The sequence below is a fragment of the Carassius carassius genome, chromosome 8 (genome assembly GCF_963082965.1).
Source record: "Carassius carassius chromosome 8, fCarCar2.1, whole genome shotgun sequence".
In the NCBI taxonomy this organism is placed as follows: domain Eukaryota; kingdom Metazoa; phylum Chordata; class Actinopteri; order Cypriniformes; family Cyprinidae; genus Carassius; species Carassius carassius.
In genome coordinates this window covers 9,416,281-9,436,206 of record NC_081762.1, presented here as the reverse complement: position 1 = coordinate 9,436,206, position 19,926 = coordinate 9,416,281, and the positions used below count along the sequence as shown (strand labels likewise).

At 36.8% G+C, this 19,926-nt stretch overlaps 4 protein-coding genes across 4 annotated transcripts; 3 read left to right on the top strand and 1 right to left on the bottom strand.

Moving 5' to 3' along the window:
• Nucleotides 1–705: 705 nt before the first annotated feature.
• Nucleotides 706–1,703, top strand: LOC132144673 (free fatty acid receptor 3-like). Its single transcript, XM_059555233.1, has one exon. The coding sequence runs from the start codon at nucleotides 749–751 to the stop codon at nucleotides 1,673–1,675; it is 927 nt and encodes a 308-aa protein (XP_059411216.1). The 5' UTR covers nucleotides 706–748; the 3' UTR covers nucleotides 1,676–1,703.
• Nucleotides 1,704–3,404: 1,701 nt separating this feature from the next.
• Nucleotides 3,405–4,630, top strand: si:dkey-211g8.7 (uncharacterized protein LOC794123 homolog). Its single transcript, XM_059555232.1, has one exon. The coding sequence runs from the start codon at nucleotides 3,407–3,409 to the stop codon at nucleotides 4,322–4,324; it is 918 nt and encodes a 305-aa protein (XP_059411215.1). The 5' UTR covers nucleotides 3,405–3,406; the 3' UTR covers nucleotides 4,325–4,630.
• Nucleotides 4,631–10,944: 6,314 nt separating this feature from the next.
• si:dkey-211g8.6 (uncharacterized protein LOC794045 homolog) lies at nucleotides 10,945–12,159 on the top strand. The gene has a single exon (XM_059556000.1). It carries the CDS (start codon nucleotides 11,173–11,175, stop codon nucleotides 12,157–12,159), a length of 987 nt encoding a protein of 328 aa, XP_059411983.1. The 5' UTR covers nucleotides 10,945–11,172.
• A 619-nt stretch (nucleotides 12,160–12,778) lies between these two features.
• Nucleotides 12,779–17,512, bottom strand: si:dkey-211g8.8 (uncharacterized protein LOC108004533 homolog). The gene is made up of 7 exons (XM_059555999.1): nucleotides 15,547–17,512; nucleotides 15,404–15,476; nucleotides 15,185–15,296; nucleotides 14,912–14,978; nucleotides 14,526–14,597; nucleotides 13,977–14,046; nucleotides 12,779–13,889 (listed from the first exon to the last, which is right to left on the bottom strand). Exons 1-7 carry the CDS (start codon nucleotides 15,627–15,629, stop codon nucleotides 13,041–13,043), a joined length of 1,326 nt encoding a protein of 441 aa, XP_059411982.1. The 5' UTR covers nucleotides 15,630–17,512; the 3' UTR covers nucleotides 12,779–13,040.
• Between the last annotated feature and the right edge of the window lie 2,414 nt (nucleotides 17,513–19,926).

Here is a 19,926-nt window from a genome sequence, read left to right as displayed (position 1 = left end):
ACAAGGAAGAAAACTCAAAGACTATTTTTCACAATTTACACTACACTGTTTCTTGTAATCTTGTAATGACATCTGTATGGTTCTGTTAATGGAGTAGTCCTGTGTTTGCGTCTCTCTGGTTTTTACTCTCCTCCTATTACAAGCACGTATGAGCGTGGCTAAAGATGCCGTGATGTTGAAGCAGGCGTTGACTTTCTCCTTGAGAGGTGAGCTTTCGTCACACAATTACTTCATAAAGTGGCACATTCCACAACGAGTTTTTAAACAAGAAAGATTTGAGTTTTGAGGATGTTTTTATAGATCATTGACCTGTTTCTGTTCAAAACCTCAATGGAAATTTGATTTCTCAGTCAATGACCCCTTTAAGTAGCTACCGAGTTTTTTTGCTGTTATTTTGGAGCTACACAGACTTGATTACACTTGGGAAGAACAGTGACTCTAATCTAAACGTTTTCATAACACGATAGAATGCAAATCATATTCCAGTTTTCTGCATCCATGCTGTCCAGGTGGATAGAGAGTTGTATGGAACTGCGTAGGAGGAGCCCATTGATTTTGTCCAGGCAAATAACAGAAATACTAATTGGTAAGTCCCAGATAAAACCACAACAGTTGGTACTTTAAATGGTTTTGCAATACTGACAAAAATTATGAGAATACATCTAAAATAGGTGTGTTTACATATTAAAGGCGGTGTACCTACATGGCTGTTTTCTAAAGCAAAGAACTTTACCAAAGGCCGATAGTGATGTCAGAGGATTCGACAGGGTTTCTCGTCATTTATATCATCACATTCCTGATTAGTTTTCCTAATGCTGTGCTTGCGTTCTGCTCATGTATTCACAAGATTCTCCATAAACCTATCCCCATTGACATATTTATGTTGAACCTCACTGTTTCTGACCTGGTCTTCCTCACCTTCCTGCCTTTCAAGATGAAAGAGGCCACAGACGACATGGTTTGGAACATGCCCTATATCCTGTGCCACTTTAATATGTTCATGTTCTTTCTTCCTTTCTACTCCAGTGGCATGTTCTTAACAGCAATAAGTGCTGAGCGATATGTTTGTATACGATTTCCAATGAAGTATAAAAGTCAAAGGAGAAACATCTATACAATATTAATATGTGTCGCCATCTGGGCACTTGTTATAGCACTCGTAGCATTTGGTTACAAGGCCACATACACCGATTCAGAAATACACAACACTACTAATCAACAACCTCTGGTGACAGAACCTCTGAGATGTTATAGTCACTTCACTGCAACACAGCTGAGAGAACTGAGTAAAATACGCATGGCTACCCTGGCAGTAATATGTATATCTTTCATCATTTGCTGCTTCTGTTATATCAATGTCATCTGTATTTTGCTGAAGCTTCCTCTCATTAACCGCTGTCGCAGGCTCCGGGCGATTGGACTGGTTTTGGGGACACTTCTTGAGTTTACAGTTTGTTACGCTCCTATCAGTGTATCATACATAGTTGGCTACATCAGACAAGAAAATCCAAGCTGGCGTATGAAAGCTTTAATGCCGACCACTTTAAATGCATGTTTTGATCTTATTATATTTTTCTGTATCTCTAGGGAGATGAGAAAGGCAATCTGTGTAATTGCAAATGCTTTGTTTCAGTTATATGCCAATTCAAAGAAGTTTGTGTTGTTGTGCACTTAAATATTTTAAGTTTTTAGAAGAGATTGTGGATTTTCATAGACATTTGTGTTCATGAATGTGCAAAACAATTGCATTATCACAAAGTAATCATCTAAACTGTTTAAAAACAATAAATTAAAAAAATCAATATCCATGGCACCAAGTAGGTCTGTCACTACTAAATAGAGAATATTTGTTTTCTTAAGCTACTTGTAAATTAATAAAAGAGATGTTGACTTTGAAAATGGATTTATTTTTTTTACTTGTGAGTTACTTTATTTTCACATTGACTAAGTGTGGACAAACCCATGTGATGGTTTGTGGTTTTCAATAAGACACTTTCCAGGAGAGATATGATAACTGATAAACACGCAAGTTAAAAGTTACTGTTTAAAATTACAGTAGATGGATGCACAAGCCATAACCTGAAGAGCTGTGATGAGTATTTAAAAGTTTTAAAATCTATTTAGATGTTTTTGAAATTATGTTGGACTGGAATACACGTTATACTCATTTGTTGTGGTTAAAAAAGATAAAAAACAGAACTGGTAAGTCATTTTTACAAAACATCTCCAAAGTGTAATAAGCTTTCTTGGAATAACACTGTTTCAAGGTTCTGAATATGTATTTATATTTAAAACTGTAAGATGATAGCAATGCAACAATGTTACCTGCTGATCTGCAAATTTTGCTTTCACATGAACTTTCTCCATTAAGTTTTTATTTTATTTTTTTAGTATACATATGCATCAAAATATGACATTAAATTATTAAAAATACCTAAAACTGATTGTATGAAGATCAATATTAACATTTTGAATAATCTCATTTCATTTATGTTTTTGATTGGCACAGTTAATTGTTTTGTTTTATACAGCATTTTTTCAAAAAGCTCTAAGCTCTCAGCAGTTTGATCTCGGCACACGTGTGATGGATAAGATGATGGAATCAATATTAAGTAATTTAATGCAAAAGCCAATTAAGGTTCAGCCAAAAGAAAGAAAGAAAATGTATGCTGCTCTTGCCATACTAACAGTTTATAATGATCACAACGCAATTTTTCTAGACTTGGAATACGGACTAATGTTAAATACCTTCATGGTGTTTTCCTGTAATTTTGGAGCTAGACAAATTCACTAAGTCCATCAAACTTTGGAAGAACTGCAAAACAATGCTTAAAAATGTGTGTGTAAATGGATACAGGTTTGTAACAACACAAGACTGAATAATAACTATCCCTTTATTTCAGCCTATTTAGTGCTTTTCGCTGATCATAGACAGAATGTAGACCATTCTGATTATTTGTATTTATTAGCTTTTGCTAGGCTAATGAGTAGGCCTGAGGGTACTGAAAAAAAAAACAATGGCTCAATTCTAAACATGTTTTCATAATATGACGGCATGCAAATCATTCTACAGTTTACTTTATCTATGACATCTAGGTATCTGGAGTACATTTCAAAAGAGCAAATGATTTGTGATCGAGACTACAAATAATAGAGAGAAATACCTAACCTTGGTAAGTTACCCTACCTTGGTAAGTTCCTAATAAAAACGCTTATGTTTTAGGTATCTTTAAGAACTTTTTTCTAGTAATTTTTTTCATAGTATTAAAAAATCTCATAATCTAATAATTATGAATAAGATTTTTAGATTATAAAATCGAATAATCTTGAAACTGTGTGTTTATACAGATGCTGTTTTAAGAACTCACAGAGTTCCTTTCTACAGTAAAGTGAAAAACTTTATCACATGCCGACAACAATGTCCGGAGATTCGACAGTGTTTCTCGCCATATACATCATCACATTCCTGATTGGTTTTCCTAATACTGTGCTGGCGTTCTGCTTGTGTATTCGCAAGATTCATAGTAAACCTATCCCCATTGACATATTCATGTTGAACCTTGCTGCTTCTGACCTCGTCTTCCTCACCTTCTTGCCTTTCAAGATGAAAGAGGCCACAGATAACATGGTTTGGAATATGCCCGAAGCTCTGTGCCGCTTGAGTCTGTTTATGTTCTTTCTTCCTCTTTATTCCAGCAGCCTGTTCTTGGCAGCAATCAGCGCTGAGCGCTATGTGTGTGCAGCATTTCCAGTGAGGTATAAAAGTCCAAAAAGAATCATTTACACAACAGTTATATGTGTTATCGCCTGGGTGATTATTGCAGTAACGTCAGTATTTAGTTACAAGGCAGCATATTCAGATTCTAATGAAGTGGACAACACCACTAGTAATCATTCTCTGGAGGTGGCACATCAGGATTGTTACATTAAATTGTCAGAGAAGCAGCTGAGAGAACTGCTCCCTTTGCGTCTCGGGCTAGCAATCGTGTTTTTTCTTCTACCCCTCCTTATCTGCTGCTTCTGTTACATCAGTTTAATTTGTATTTTAATGAAGTGTCCTCTCTTCAAGCGACAGCGTAAACTTCGGGTGGTTGGACTGATTGTGGGGACTCTCCTTGTGTTTGCCATTAGTTTTGCACCCTACAATGCATCACATGTGGTAGGCTTCATCAAAAAAGAAAATCCAGATTGGCGCATGAAAGCTTTAATGCTAAGCACTTTAAACACATGTTTTGATCCTATTATATTTTTCTGTATCTCCAAGGATATGAGAAGGGCCATCAAAGTATGTGCAAAGGCCTTGTGCAGTTGTATGCCTAATTAAAGCTTTTAGCTTTGTTGTTGTAAACTTAAGAATGGTATCACCAAAATGTCTTCTAATTCAATCACACAAAAGAAATGTCCAAAGACGTATTGTAACATTTAGGGTGTACACATATGTTATGATATGAGCAGAAAAGGATTCTATACTTTGGAAAAATATCACTGAAATAACTGACCTGTGAGCATCAGACCGATTTTTGTGACTTTGTTCCAGGATATCTGTTGAAATTAATTTCACTTTTCAAGATATGTACAGTCACCCTGCAAGGTCATAGACAACAGTATAGCACATCTTTTAGATAGGGTTGTTTTTTTGTAGTATGATGACATAATATATTAAACAAATAATAACTCATCTTACTTTCATTTAATATAAAGGTGTAGGCTATATAAAACATCCAAGTGTATTTACAAAATATTAAGTTTTATTAATTTAATTAAAACAAAAAGTCTTATTTTAAAGAGCGAAAAGTCTGTTGTGTTGTTTAATATGAAAATAAACGTAATTTGCATATATCAAATTTGTGTTTCATACACACGCTCACTTTATTACGGCGTATACAGACCACACAATTGGGAATAAATTAACTCTTTAAAAACGCCTCACCCTTTTTCTTACCTCCTCAACTTCCGCTGGAGTGTTGCGCGATGACTGGTGGGTAAATTTACTTCTTCACCTGTGAAGTGGTGTTTCTTAGTTCACGAAGGTTTCTGAATAGACCATATAGTATGGAATAGACCTATCGGTAAACCCCGCCATGGAGGCATATATAAACGATTTAAAAATAAATAGTGTGGGTATTAATTTGGAAGCGAGGGTTTCGATTTTACAATGCAAGCCGGAGAAGCCTCATGTTACATTCGTCAGGATCGCAGATAACAACATCTCGGATCAACACTGTTCATGTATATCAGGTTACATTTCAGTTAATTTGCATTTAACCCGTTTAATATGTAGAGTTTTTGCCATACACTGTACAGGACGTGAGAACAGTCCGTGGGTTTGTATGGACTCACTAACTTTAACGTTATTTACTTTTAGCCAGATATACCTTAATGAAGCACGACATTATCGTTCTGCTTGAGCAGATGAAAATTATAACTTAATGAGAGAATGACAACCAGAAAACGAACGTTTTTGTCTTCATTGGGATTGTTGGTGAATGCTTCGGGACATTTTGCTCCGTTTTGTTTGGGTTTAAGAAATAGAATAAAATAAATTCCATTGCTTATCCTCTCGGGATACCTGGAATCACTCTTACAAGTACCCCAGGCACATCGTTATTCGACTCTTGAAGCATAACCTCCATAAAAACGATGCGAGCTTCGGATCTTCCAATGTTTCTCTATGGGGCTGTAACCCCAAGTCCATTTTACAGTGCACGTTGGTCCCTTTTTTATTTATCTATTAAATGTATTCTCCAGTTAATTAAATCCTATTAAATGTGATTGTTCTATAAATGTGTTTGCTGAGTGCCTCAATTAAAAGCATGCACTCCATGTCGAACTCTGTGTAACCTCCTTTATTTGACACTCACTTACCTCTCTTGTTATTGCTCTCCCACCTTAACTCAAACACGAGAGCTCCCTCTAGAGGCTAACTCCGAACACCACATATCCCCACTCTTAAAAGCACATATAAACCATATGGACATAGTCACAGTGCAATTAGTTAAAATTTAATATACAGGTTACTATTGACTTTTTTCCTCTTTGCAACCTTACAATCCCAACATTATGATTTGCAAACAACACTTACTGAACAAATATTGGTACAGTAATGCAATTCTCAAACACTTGGTATGAGCATCACATAATAGTACTCAAACACAATATTCACAAAACAGCAAAAACATTATTTTCCTTATACTGTGGAGACACATGTTGTGTACTTGTAATGCATTAAGCACATTTTACATTACATAATCCTGAGTCCATGCAGGTGCATACCTGCTCTGAACAGGTCATGTAACTTCTGCAGGTTGTTCACCCCCTACAGGATTAGACTGGTAGTTCACTGGACTCGTCTGCTCTGCATTGAGCAAGTACAGGTGCCTGGTGGGATGCATTACAGCATCATCCATCTGACAACTTACATGTGTACAGGCCACCTGTCTTTTCATTTAAAAAATAAATAACCTGGCTATGCGTCCTATACTAGACTAACTGAGACTTGTCATGGCACTTGTATACTGTAGTTGTTCTCTTGTTGACCTGACTGCTTCTATTGTTCTCATTTGTAAGTCACTTTGGATAAAAGCATGTGCTAAATAATTAAATGTTAAATGTACAGTCCTTTCTTACCCACAACCTTTAGGGGTTTTCAAAGTTTAGACTGGGAAACAATTCCGGGTTTCTTTACACGGACATATGATCCACACTGAAATTAAACATCCTTTGTGCTGCATTTTCTGTCACTGTTCTTTTTTATTTTTTTCCTGTTAATCTCTCATGTGTGAGGCATGCTGGCGAGGTGAGGACATTTTGCCTTCAGGTGGCAAGCAAAGACCTGAAATGTTAAGTTTGGTTGACATGGCTCTCCCATGCAAAATTTCAGTTGGTGTGCACTGTGTTTCGGCATGTGGTGTTGCACAGTATGAACTCTTTCCACCCTCTTCCTTCCAGTCAAGCAGTTTGTAAACTATCCTTTAAGCTGTGATTAAAACATTCGATTTCCCCGTTTGCTCTTGGGTAATACAAGGATGATGTCCTTGGTATGTTTCCTTTGTTTTGCAAGAACAGTTTGAAGTCTTGCGAAGTAAACTGTACTCCATTATTAGAAATCAACTATTTCCAATTCCCATCCCTGCTAAACACTGTAGACAAGAACTCCATCACGGCCTGGTAGGATGTGAGGCCAAAGCTATCTCAGGCCACTTACTGTAATAGTCCACCAAGGCGACCAAAAAATGACAATCAGCAGGTGTTGCGTCAAAAGGACCCATGATATCTATGGCCACTTTCTCCCAAGCATCAGTAGAATAAGGTACAGGTTGGAGTGGTGTGGTATGTATGACGATTTGTCATGTCACTGACAAGTGACACAAGCTTTGACAGCTCTACTTGTTTGTCAATGCCAGGCCACCAGTAGAGCTCTCTCAGCCTCCTTTTTGCCCTCACAATACCCTGATGTGTATCATGTATGAGTGTGATGAACTTGGGCTGGAGAACTTCTGGAACCAGAAGGCGTGTGGTTCCCTGCACCACACAACCATCCTGGAGTGATAGTTCATGCCGCACTTGAAAATATGGCTTTAAAGCATGATCCAGTGCCTTTGCACCCTTTGGGGGTGAGCTTTCTGCATAGCTCAGCTTTGATAGGATACAAATCACATGCTGCTTTGAACTCAAAGCTGGTTATTGCAGTGAGCTTAGAAGTGAGAGCTACGACTTCCAAATCATGTTCCAGACTAGGTTCAGTACTAGGGAGCGGTAAACGAGATAGACAGTCTGCAGTCAAGTTCTCATGCCCCGGCTTATACTGAATATCATAGGTAAATGCCATCATCCTAGTTGACCGTCTTGCTATGCACATACCTGCTCTGCCTTGACCCTTAGATGACAGAAGGGTGGTCAGTGTGCTGTGATCTGTACACAGTGTGAAGTGTCGTACCCACAAGTAGGTACTCCTTCGCTCTGTGGCCCAAACACATGCTAGTGCCTCTTTTTCTACAGTGGAGTACTTCCGTTCTGCTGCGGTAAGGGTGTGTGAGGCAAAAGGCACTGTTCTCTCAGTATTGTCTGCGTGTATCTAATCTAAATCACATTAACTTTAGGGACAAAAAACTCCCTTATTGCACTCAAAGCAGAAGCGTACATAACATCTCCCTGATCACTCACATTCAGGGTAAAGATCAATCTTTGACCCTCGGCTCCAAGGCAGTGTATCAGAAGAGTGCGCTGCCTAGTATTAGGTAGCTCCTTGCCCAGGGCCAGCAAGACATTGTCGAAAGTTTTGATCCACGCTTTGAACAGAATGGGTGGTTCACCTGGTGTTTGCATGAACGATACGAATTGGCTCAGACTCAGTCCCATCCTCATTGCAAATATGTTGAGTGTCTCAATTAAAAGCAAATTCACTCCATATCGAACTGTTTGTTACCTCCTTTATTTCACATGCTACCTCTCTTGTAAGCGCTCTCCTACCTTAACTTAAACTAGAGTCCTGCAACAGGTCGCATAAAAGTGGCTAAAACGGGTGGATTGGCGGATAATTATCTCCTTGTGGGCGGGTAGTAGCTCGGATGAAAAATATGTGCAATATTTGTATGTCTAAATTACCTACAAACGCAACAACTACATGACATTTGACCCATCACGTCACCACCACTGTGACAGTGAGACTTTTGTTGATGCGCTGCGAGTGAGAGAAACTTTTCCACAGCTGGATTTGTAACTCAAGAACGGAGAACGCAACTTCAACCTGGTCCTGTGGACGATATCCTTTTCCTGCACATCAACTTTAAGGGAAAGTAAATGCATAGTTTGTGAGTGACAGGCTCAGGTTGTATTTTTTTCTTGTTCTTTTATTTTCATTAATAGGTCTATTTGTGTATAGTTATCAGGTTCCATAGCCTATTTAGGTGCCAATGGTTGACTACTTTAATGGCGCAAAACAAAGCGCACTTTAGCCTGTTTCATTAGCCCTTTCATGACACTGTTGTGATGTTGAGACAGGTGCGAGATAAAAAATAAAGCACTTTAATTGGAATGATTTTAGCGTGTGTGATTTATTGCGGGTGCGGATCGGGTAATGGGCCAAGTATTAACGGGTCTGGGCGGCTGCGGATTTTTAATATTATCACGGGTGACAGGTCGGATCTGGTGCTGAACTTTGTGGGTACGGGTGGCCGCGGGTCTCAAAAAACGGACCCGTGCAAGACTCTGACTCAAACACGAGAGCTCTCTCTAGAGGCTAACTCAGAACACCACAGTGTCCTTTTGACGTTCAGACAAAAGTGAGTGTTGTGTCATCATTTGCTCATCCTGTGACGTTCCAATCACTTTCTTTCTTCTGTGTAACATAAAATAACATATTTTTGAGATATGCCTCAGTAGTTATACAGTAGGCCTATGTTCTGCAATATTATGTTTTTTAGTAGAAAGAAATGATAGTAGGTTGGCATATGGCCAAGGTAAATTAGAAAATAATTTTAATTTTGTGGTAAAACTGTCCATTTAAGTTCTGGCAATAGAGCAATACTTCCTGTTCCGAGAACCCATTTCCTGCGGATTGTAATTAAATGCCACTGAATCAACAAATCACTAAGTTTACCTGAAAATTACAGGCAGGTGTGGAACTAAACTCCACAGGAAGTCGAGGAATGAGTAACCATGAACTACAGGAAACAGGCTCTTTGGTAGAAGTTGTAAAATAAAATTTTAATTAGTCTTATAATAATTGTATAAGTAGCACATAGATGCTTTAACTTTAGAACCAATATAGCCTAAATTTAGTTGCAAAGATATTTTGTTGTATCAAATTAAATTGCATTATTTATTTAAAAAAAAAATCCTTTATACAGAGTTCACTGGCTGAAAATGATTCACCAGACAAACACATTACTAACAAATGAGTTCCAATATAAATATAACAATATAACATTCTGGATTTTAGTTAATATTCAGTTCAATAGCATCAGGAATAAAATTTGAATGAGACACAAATCAGCTTGATATGATCAACCATGGCATACTACCGGAATCTGTACTAATTAATATAGAATGTCCATGTAAACACACACACAAGACAAACACTTGCTTCTTATCTTTCCAGTAAGTTTCACATGAAAAGATGTTATTGTGTTATAAAAGTGTTATTGGGGGCTTCACATACCCCATATAGAGCAGTTATGACAACTTCCTGTGTTCTTCTCACTGACTGTTCCCAAGGTTGCCAAGAGACATTGTTTGATGAGCCTCAGTGTTGCAGATTATGCTCTGAATTGATTAAATTTCCGCTGTTTTGAGTCATCGCACCCATCACATAGTCTAATCACACATTCACAATGTCTAGGACAGAGGTGAAAGAAGCTTACAGATACTTTGCGTGAAACTGGGGAGACACAAAATGCTGAAGATCTTTATTTTTCTACGTTGTGAAGGTCAGTATTTTTATTTTATTAATTATAATTTTAAACAGACAATATTCCTTTTAACATCAGGCATGATTTTAAAAGCTAGTTTTTATTTTTATTATTATTATTATTATTATTATTATTTTATGCTTACTTTTGTCATATAAAGATCACATTAAAACTATATTGGAAACTTTTCCAATGCTTTAAAATTCATTTAGCAGTTTTTCAATGCCCTTTATGTATTGATCTTATTGTCCCAAACACACAGAGCAGTTTTGCCAGCCCCCCATCCCATTTATTTTATTGTATTTTTTTAAGTTGGTGGACTTTCAGTAGTACTACTTTTATTTAGCATCTTAAATTGTGTGTGAAAATATTGTTTAATATTGTATTATTAGGATACTTTAAATCCAAGTTTTGAAGAAATAATTTTTTTACATTCATTTGCAGAATAAGAAAAGCTAGTTAAAGCTGATTAAAAAGTAAAATTAATTACAAGGTATATGTCATAGTTGAAGAAATATCTTATGAAATCACTTTTTATGCATTGCTCTTTGGATTTGCTTTACACTGGTTAAAACCATTTCTTTAGAGTTCTCTACATGATCATTTTATTAAAAAAAATTATTAAAGGTTTTTCATCAATATTAACCCCTGACAATGGCAAGAGCAAAGCTGTATTCCTATTCATTTCACCTTATTGACCTCTGCTGTTTCGGTTCCCTGCAGTGTTTCTAGCACCTGTTGACCATCTGTGAGGTACGGACTAATGGCCAAGTTGAACTACCAGCTTCTCTTATCAGTCTACATCCTCACCTTCCTGATCGGCCTTCCCGCCAACATCCTGGCGTTCTTTACCTTCCTTCAAAAGGTTCACCGCAAGCCAACCCCCATTGACATTCTCCTGCTAAACCTGACAATATCTGACCTCATCTTCCTCGCGGTCCTGCCGTTCAAGATGAAGGAGGCCACTGACAACTTGAACTGGAGCCTGCCATATTACCTGTGCCCCATTAGCAGTTTCCTCTTCTTCTCCACCATCTACACCAGCACGTTATTTCTGACCGCGATTAGCATAGAGCGCTACTTAGGTGTTGCGTTTCCAATCCGATACGCTCTAGGCCGCCGTCCACGCAATGCTGTGATAGCAAGCTGCTTCCTCTGGCTTCTGGGATCTCTGAACCTCAGCATCGTCTACATTGTGCCACACATACCCTCAAGTGATAATTCGAGCTACAGCAAGCTGCAATCTAATCCCCACGTGACAATTTGCTATGATAACTTCACCGTAGAACAGCTGAACATTCTTCTTCCTGCTCGTCTGGAGCTTTTTGTCGTGCTTTTCTGTATACCCCTCCTCATCTGCTGCTTCTGCTATATAAACTTCATACGAATCCTCTCCAATCTGCCTCATCTCGGACGACGCCGTAGACTCAGGGCCATTGGGTTGGCGGTGGGGACGCTGTTGGTTTTCACCGTCTGTTTTAGCCCATATAACGTCTCGCACGTGGTTGGTTTCATTCACGGTAATAGCGAATGGTGGCGTCATTTTGCATTAATCTCCAGCACTCTGAACGCCTGCTTGGACCCCATCATCTTTTACTTTTCCTCGGCTGCTGTTCGCAGTGCCATACGCTCATGTGTTAATGGTCTAAAGAAGAAAATCCACATCGTAGAATGCAGACGCTGCTGTTCTGCTGGCCCTTCCAAAACTGAAGCCTACAAGGAGACAAACCCACCTTTTGACCTGGGGTGAGAGTCGAGCTACAGAGAGTATTTTAATTTGTTTAGGCCTGAAAAAAGAAGTATTGTTTGCATGTCCAGTGAAGTTTAAATGAAATAAATTTGAATGTCAGAATACACATTTTATTCAGAAAGTTTTTTTATTTTATTTAAATGATCATTTGGATTAAACTTGGATTTAAAAGTAGATTTATTAAAGAGAAATAAAGATATATAATTAATGGATAAATTACACTTGTGTTCATTTCCTTGAAATAATTTTTCTCAGTTTACAGTGTATGGATATACACAGAAAAGTACATACTGTAAACTGTAAACTAATTATTATCAAATTATGTTATTAGTCCCCATAAAGTGATTTTCTCTATGGTAAAAGCTGTACATTAAAAGAGCAGCTGATAACCACAGTTTACACAGACTTCAGTGTATTCAGCTTTTAGACTCTTCTTTAATGATCGCACAGTATTTTGTATGTAGAGGCCATGAATCTGCTGCTAACCAATTTCTAATCAATAATACTGATCATACAGAAGGTTTAAATTTCATTTCTTACTGTTATTGCAGCTTTTTTTTCACAGCAAAATGTTATCACCCCTCTCATGTAATGCATGACCACTCACAAAAAGACACAATGAAGTCAATAAATCATATTTATTAACATATTTAGTGTAAAACGCTAGTATAAATACATAAATATTAAATAAAATCATAAATATAATAAAAATAGTAAAAAAAATTATAAAAAAATATTCATTGGTTTAGGAGACCTCTCTTCGGGTGAAACTTCAAGGGTTGCTGCGTGTTCAGCTCCCATACCCCAAAAGCCTCTCTCAAAAAGAGCCCCGCAGTTTATATTTGTGTGTTATTCACACATTTTCCCAAGGTTCTGGTTCTTCAAACTTGCAAGGTAACTTTAAATAGAGTGCCTCTTTTCCCCTCATCCCTCATTATTTTCTTAGCAAAAAATACAAGGTTTTCATGTTCTCTCTTTACAACTTTCTCTGGAGGTTTTTCTTCTTTGCTCTGATGTTTCCATGAACCTCCTGTTACCATGGGATGATAGTCACTAAACTCACTCCATGATTTATAACAATGCATCAAAAGAATATTGTGGAAAAACATGCTAGGATACCTAATAACTTCTGAGAACAAAATAGCACACACTGCAGTGGCGTCTTGAGGTGTCAGTACACAAGATTCCACCTTGTCATGGTTGCCCTTAATGTAGTTCCAAATTGTATCAGAATAGTTTTTAGCAATTTCTTTTGATGGTTTCAGTCTTGCATAATTAAGATGTTTGTCGTGAAGTTGTATCTCTTTCTCATATTTTCTGACTGGACAACAGTACAGATCACTTCCCTGCAACCGTACTGAATATCCACCAACTGAAATGGTGACATCCTGCCTTTCATGCTTTTTCTGTTGCCACCAAAATATGATGAGATAATAAATTACTTTGGCATAGTGGGAAAAATTGCTTATTCTGATTGGCTCACTGATGTCATTGTTTAGGTCTTCAATGCTCCTATCAGCAATGTTTTTAATTTGTTCAACAGGACTACTTTGCCAGGACGTATGCACTCCAGATGGCTGATCAGGCATTTTTGCAGTGGAGTTTCCATCTTCTGAATTTTGACCAAATGTTTCAGGAATTTCATTCAAAAACCTCTTCTTCCTCATTTGCTCTGGCTGGAAGGACAGGTTGACATGTGGTGTGTTTTCTTTCCCCTCACAACTGGACCGCTAGAAAATTCAAATACAAAAATAAGCTGCGTAATAAGTATTGGTGTTGATAGTTTAAACAATAATTGTATAAAAGATACAACTTACGTTGTTCCCTCTGTCCTCCCAATCCGAGCCAATCTTAGACCCTTTGTAGTCCTCAGGCTGACTGTAGTCACTAAATTGTAAGTAAACACTAGTTAGGTTGTGTAGTAGCCCATGAAATCTGATCTGGTTATGTATTAAGTGATAATCAAGAAAAAAAAGTTATATGAGTTATTTAACATTTCTCAAATGATTTTTTGCACATTTGAATAATGGAATAAATTTGTAGTTTTAACAAATTTTTAGGTAACATTTTATTTTAAGGTGTCCTTGTTACACCCTACATGACTCACTATTATAAAAGCAATAAATTATGCATAATCACATGCAAGTAAGCCTAAGCCAAACCCTAATTCTAGCCCCAACTATATAGTAAGTACATGTAGTTAATTAATATTACACAGTACTTAATGTATAATTACACTGTAACAAGGACACCTTAAAATAGAGTGTAACAGTATATATATATATATTTTTATGTGGTTTTTGGAGTCCAAGGAAAGTGAGAATTTGATCACTAATAAAAGTGTTAAGAAACTCTTTAATTTAGACCTTTTTCTTTTTCGTTTGCCATTTCCCACAGTGAATGTTTCATCTTCAGGTGAGCAGTTAAATAAACATCTCCTGAAAGTCCAGCAGAAGCAGACAACAATGAATATCATATCGGTTCCAACATGTATCAGCTACATTTACTGTATAATAAACATACAAACACGTGGAATGAAACAGCTACCTTTATGTACTTGGTAAAAGCGTTACAGTCAAGTTTACTTTAATAAATGTATCTTGCTTAAAATAAAAATTACATAAGTCACTGCTTAGGTCATAAATGTTAATGTAAAAATTTAAAATTATACTTCAAATTAATGTAAAATTATACTACAATGTAAAGTTAACTGATTGCTGTATTAACAAACTGAGGGAAGTAAAGAACCTACTTTGATGAGTTGAGAGGTGACAAATATGGCTCCTCTTGACCAGAGAGTAAGGCAATCTTGTGATCATCTGTTTTACAGGAAAAGAACAAGCAATTCAAATACGTATTACACCATATTTATCCTGCATGTTCATATCTGTGACCAGTTCATAATAACAGAGCAACTGTCTTTATGATTTAGCAAACATCTCACCAAAGGAACTAGTCTAACCCTACACATGCTTTGACAATGTACTGACAGCCCAATCAATGAAACTACTGAATAACATCAGACCTTTTTTGTTCTGTAGGCTTGCGTCATCCTTCACAGAAGAAGGCGCAGCATTCTGGTTGGTTTCAGGTAAACACACTTCTTCTGAATCACACTGAGGACAGTTGTCACAGAGCTTTTATGTTGAAGTAGAGATGAGAACAATGTAATTGTCATGAATGTAGATATATAATTTATGAAAGTCTTGTGTCCTAAAATAAAGTAGAATAGAAAATATCTTACTTCCAGCCTTTTGGCAGAAGAGTTTTCATCTGGGACTGCATCTTCAGAAGAGGTCTCTGCACCATTGTTGATGCTGAAAAAGATTTTGTATTGGTGTTTATGTATGATCTCCATATTCCAAAATCAAGTGTGACTCTACTTACCTAGATATGGTCTTCTTTGTTTGGTGTTTTTCGTGGAACGCCGAAGGCAGTGAGGATGTTTGGTTAGGGGTGCTTCCCAACATGTCTTGTCCATTGCATGTTCTTGAGAAGAAGTAGAGGAGAAAATCATTCTGCCACAATGTCCACTTTTCAGGTCAATGATGTAAACGTGGAAATCCATGAAAACAGCAGCAGAACATTTCTCCAAATATACCGAATTATGAAGTTCAGAATTAATGCACTCCAAAAAGCCTGCAGATAATTTTCTTCAAAATAGGAAAAGGAACCCAAATATTTCTGGATGGAAGCTTTTGGATACATGAAACCATCTGAGCGCTGTTGCCAAGTAAGCTGGATAAAAACATCCCTGCAATGATTGAGTCAAATCTTGAATAAACTGCCATGTACTGTGACAGTTTCAGGCAGCTGTATCAAAATGAAGGTTTCTTCAGTCTACGAGTGATCCTTACATTAACAACAATTCTTGATTTGTCAATGTAAAAAAACTTCCCTCCAAAAAATCTTGAAATCATGTTCTTCTTCCATTCTACCAGCTTCAATTGCATTATTGTACAATGCAATGCATGACTGAGGACATGACACCAATATATCCACTCACTTTCCATATCACAAAACACATTGTATTAAGCATCATATTGGAGGTCAAAGTGTTTGCAGATATCCCATCTTATCCTTGATTTAAGGCTTTATCGGAAAGCAATCATCTATTCCTTCCCACTTGGAATTCTTCATCTACTCAATCAGAAGTCACAAACAGGGATGAGGAGGATGCGTTCCAATATAAAGCATACTGAGGGGTAATCCCTGAAAAATGTAGTGTGCAAGTTGCTAGAAGTTCTTCAATATTCATGATTTCTGCAAAGGTTCCCACTCCAAATGAAATAATGGCATTATTTCGAAGATCTAACTTTGACTGGTGAGTCTATCTTCATCCACCTCAAATCCATTGTAGCATGGGCTACTGACACATTAGCATACAGGAGCTTTGTCCTTTGAATGTTGTACCAAATGTTGATACACTTACTGTATCGCAAACTTCTTGCTGCGTGTAGACACGTCTTTGGACCGCCTTTTCCAATCACGCTGCGTAACTTCCGTGTCCACTGAAGTCCAAATCATGTCCACACAGAAAATGCGTTGTGAAAATGTTTTTTTTTTTTTTTTTTAATAATTTACTCTGCACAGTTTGTTGTAGATTTTTATTGATTTGTAGTTTAAAAGGTGGTTCCATTTGAACTATTGGCCATAAAGACAGAAGTATACAGCTTGGACAGAGTACCTCCTGAAAGTTTTCACTCTTTTTATAATGATACATCCAGTGCTTGAAGTGAAAAGAGACCCAATGTGTCCACGCTCACGCGCGAGAGAGATCCAGCGTGTCCACATCCATGCAGCAGGCAGTGATCCAGCATTTTTCAAGCAGGTCAGAAAAGAGTACTAAGCTGCCGGTACGACAAAAAAATGTCTGGTACTGTAAACAGCATAGCACAGAACTGCCGGAAGGCCTGCTGCATATCAGTAAGTACCGTCCCACTTCAAGCACTGTGCATCTAATATGGTTTGATAAGTATTCTTAAACCCTGTGGTGAAAGTATGAATGTTTCATAGTATTACTCATTCAACTTTGCAATTTTTCCTCAGCATACGGTTGAAAATCAGTTTGAATCATCATCACTGGTCCAGCTGCTTTCAGGTAAAGTCAGTGCTTATCAGCTTGCCCATAATCTCATGAAAAAAGGCCAGTGTCCATCACAAGCTCCCAAGAAGGTATCCTGAGAAAGCTCCTCCAAGACAAGGGAGCAAAAAGATTGCTTAGAATGCTTTTCTTTTTTCCCTCTCCTCACACATTTCTGTAACCCGACATCCATGGACATACATCAAAGCTGTCAGTGACATCCAACAAAGTTCTCCAGTCACTGCTGCCTCAACTCTCAAGTTTGGAGTAGGAATTTTGTCAGGTTCAGCTGGAGTTGAATACTTATCAAGCCATTTCTGTTTGTTCTTTGTTACCAGAATCAGAGGTAACAGAATCATTTTTATCGCAAAATTGAATATGAATATATTTATTAATTAGTTATTATGATTCAATCATATATTTTTTATATTGTAGTTATTTTTTAAAGAATGATGGCTCTCTGTAGGTACTTTTTCCACTATGTACATCTGGCCGCCAAAATTTTTCTAAAAACATTGTTCACATGGAGTGTTGGGGAGTAATAGTTATTAACTAGTTGCAGTAATAATATTACTTTGTGCTGTAACTAGTAGTGTAAATAATTATTAATTTGATTTTAAGTAATAATATTACAGTTACTATTCATAAAACGGCGTGTTACTTTCGATGCCTCAACCCTTACTGATTTGAAGTCCTACAGTCTGATGGCTTACCTCCCTCTGAACCCAATTTAAATTGTATAAAATCTTTTTAGAGTACAAAACATTTTCTTATGAGCTTTTATGATTTCTTTTGATAAAATACATCATGGAATATAATATAGGTAACAGAGAAATTAGAGCTACTATTAACTTCAAGCTAAACAATTAATGAGATTAAAACAGTACAACACTTACTGTAAATGTTACTATTAATCACCACTGTGTTTGTAGTAACTTGTGACTGTGATCCAATGTGGATTTTGGTCAAATGATGAGGCAGAAATATATTCAGAAGGATATGGGGAAAATACGCAATTACAACTGTAAAAAAAAAAAAAAAAATGTATCTAATAGTGTAACTAATTACTGTTGCCAGAAAGTAATAATATTACTTTTGGAAGGAGTAACTAGTAATGAATAATATACAGTATAGCATTTTTTGAGTAACTACCCCACACTGTTCACATATCTACAGTATAAATATCCAGTTTCATATTTAGCACTCAGAAATACACAATCTCCATTCAAACATACTTCTTCATAAAAATAATCAAAACTCTCTAGAAATGCCTGGTTTATTTCATTAACCCATTGGTAATGCTGTATAATTTTGGGCTAATTAAATATTATTTATGGACGAATTATGTTTTTTTGATTCTGGCATCAACAGCTGCTTTTTTTTACTATAAAAACAACTGGATTTTTTTTTACAGTGTATTTATAAATTAATTTGTGGATATTACTTTCTAGAAAAATCCTAGATTTCTACAATTTTAGTCTTCACCTTTTTATCTTTAATAATTTACCCATATTTGGATCTATGAACTGGATATTCAACCCACCATTTCTAGAGAGCAATTGTGGAACCACCCTTTAACCTTTTTACACAGTATAAAACATATATTACAAAAAAATAACATTTAAACCATGCACTGATGAGACAAACCAGCTGATTTGCTCTGTGTGCTTCTGGATGAAAAGCGATGGAACGTCTCATCCAGCTGTGGTTTTTCTGATTAAAAAAAAAAATTTTTTTATTGTGCTGTACCTAAAGAATGCTAATGTCTTGCTTATTTGGTGTAGCCTTTGTTAAACTGCCTATCACTGTGTGAATCTTTTTTGATACCTGATGGTGGTATTGTTTCAGTGGAAGTCCTGCACTCTTTCCTCCTCCCTTCATCCTTGATGGCCACCCTCCTTTTTCTTTGTCTCTGTAATTCCTGCAAAGGATTGAGTCAAGATGGCATGGTATTAAATGCCAAATGAGCACAAAAAATAAAAAACTCTTCTACTTCGAAAAAGCATTTGCAAATTCTAAATTAAAATTCATAACCAACAGTTTTAATATAAAAAAATGTAATAGATTTCATTTGCTGTTACTATTTTTATTGTTTAATTTTTATGGTTCTCTGGCTTATGTTTAAGTATTTGCACCTAGTTTGTTAAGCTGCAATCCAAAATGCATATATCAGACAGACCAGATGAAGGACTATTATACGGTGGCCGAGACAGCTCAACACACTGCAACTTAAGAAAACACATGCAAATTGAAAAAACATCAGCAAGTGAAGAAAACATCTTCATCAGTTTGACAACACAAGTGTTGCAAATCATCACAACACATGCATATAACGAAACGCTCTGCAAATCATCACAACACATGCATATAGCGAAACGCGCTACAAATCATCACAACACATGCATATAACGAAACGCTCTGCAAATCATCACAACACATGCATATAGCGAAACGCGCTACAAATCATCACAACACATGCATATAGCGAAACGCGCTACAAATCATCACAACACATGCATAAACGAAACGCTCTGCAAATCATCACAACACATGCATATAGCGAAACGCGCTACAAATCATCACAAAACATGCATAAACGAAACGCTCTGCAAATCATCACAACACATGCATATAGCGAAACGCGCTACAAATCATCACAACACATGCATAAACGAAACGCTCTG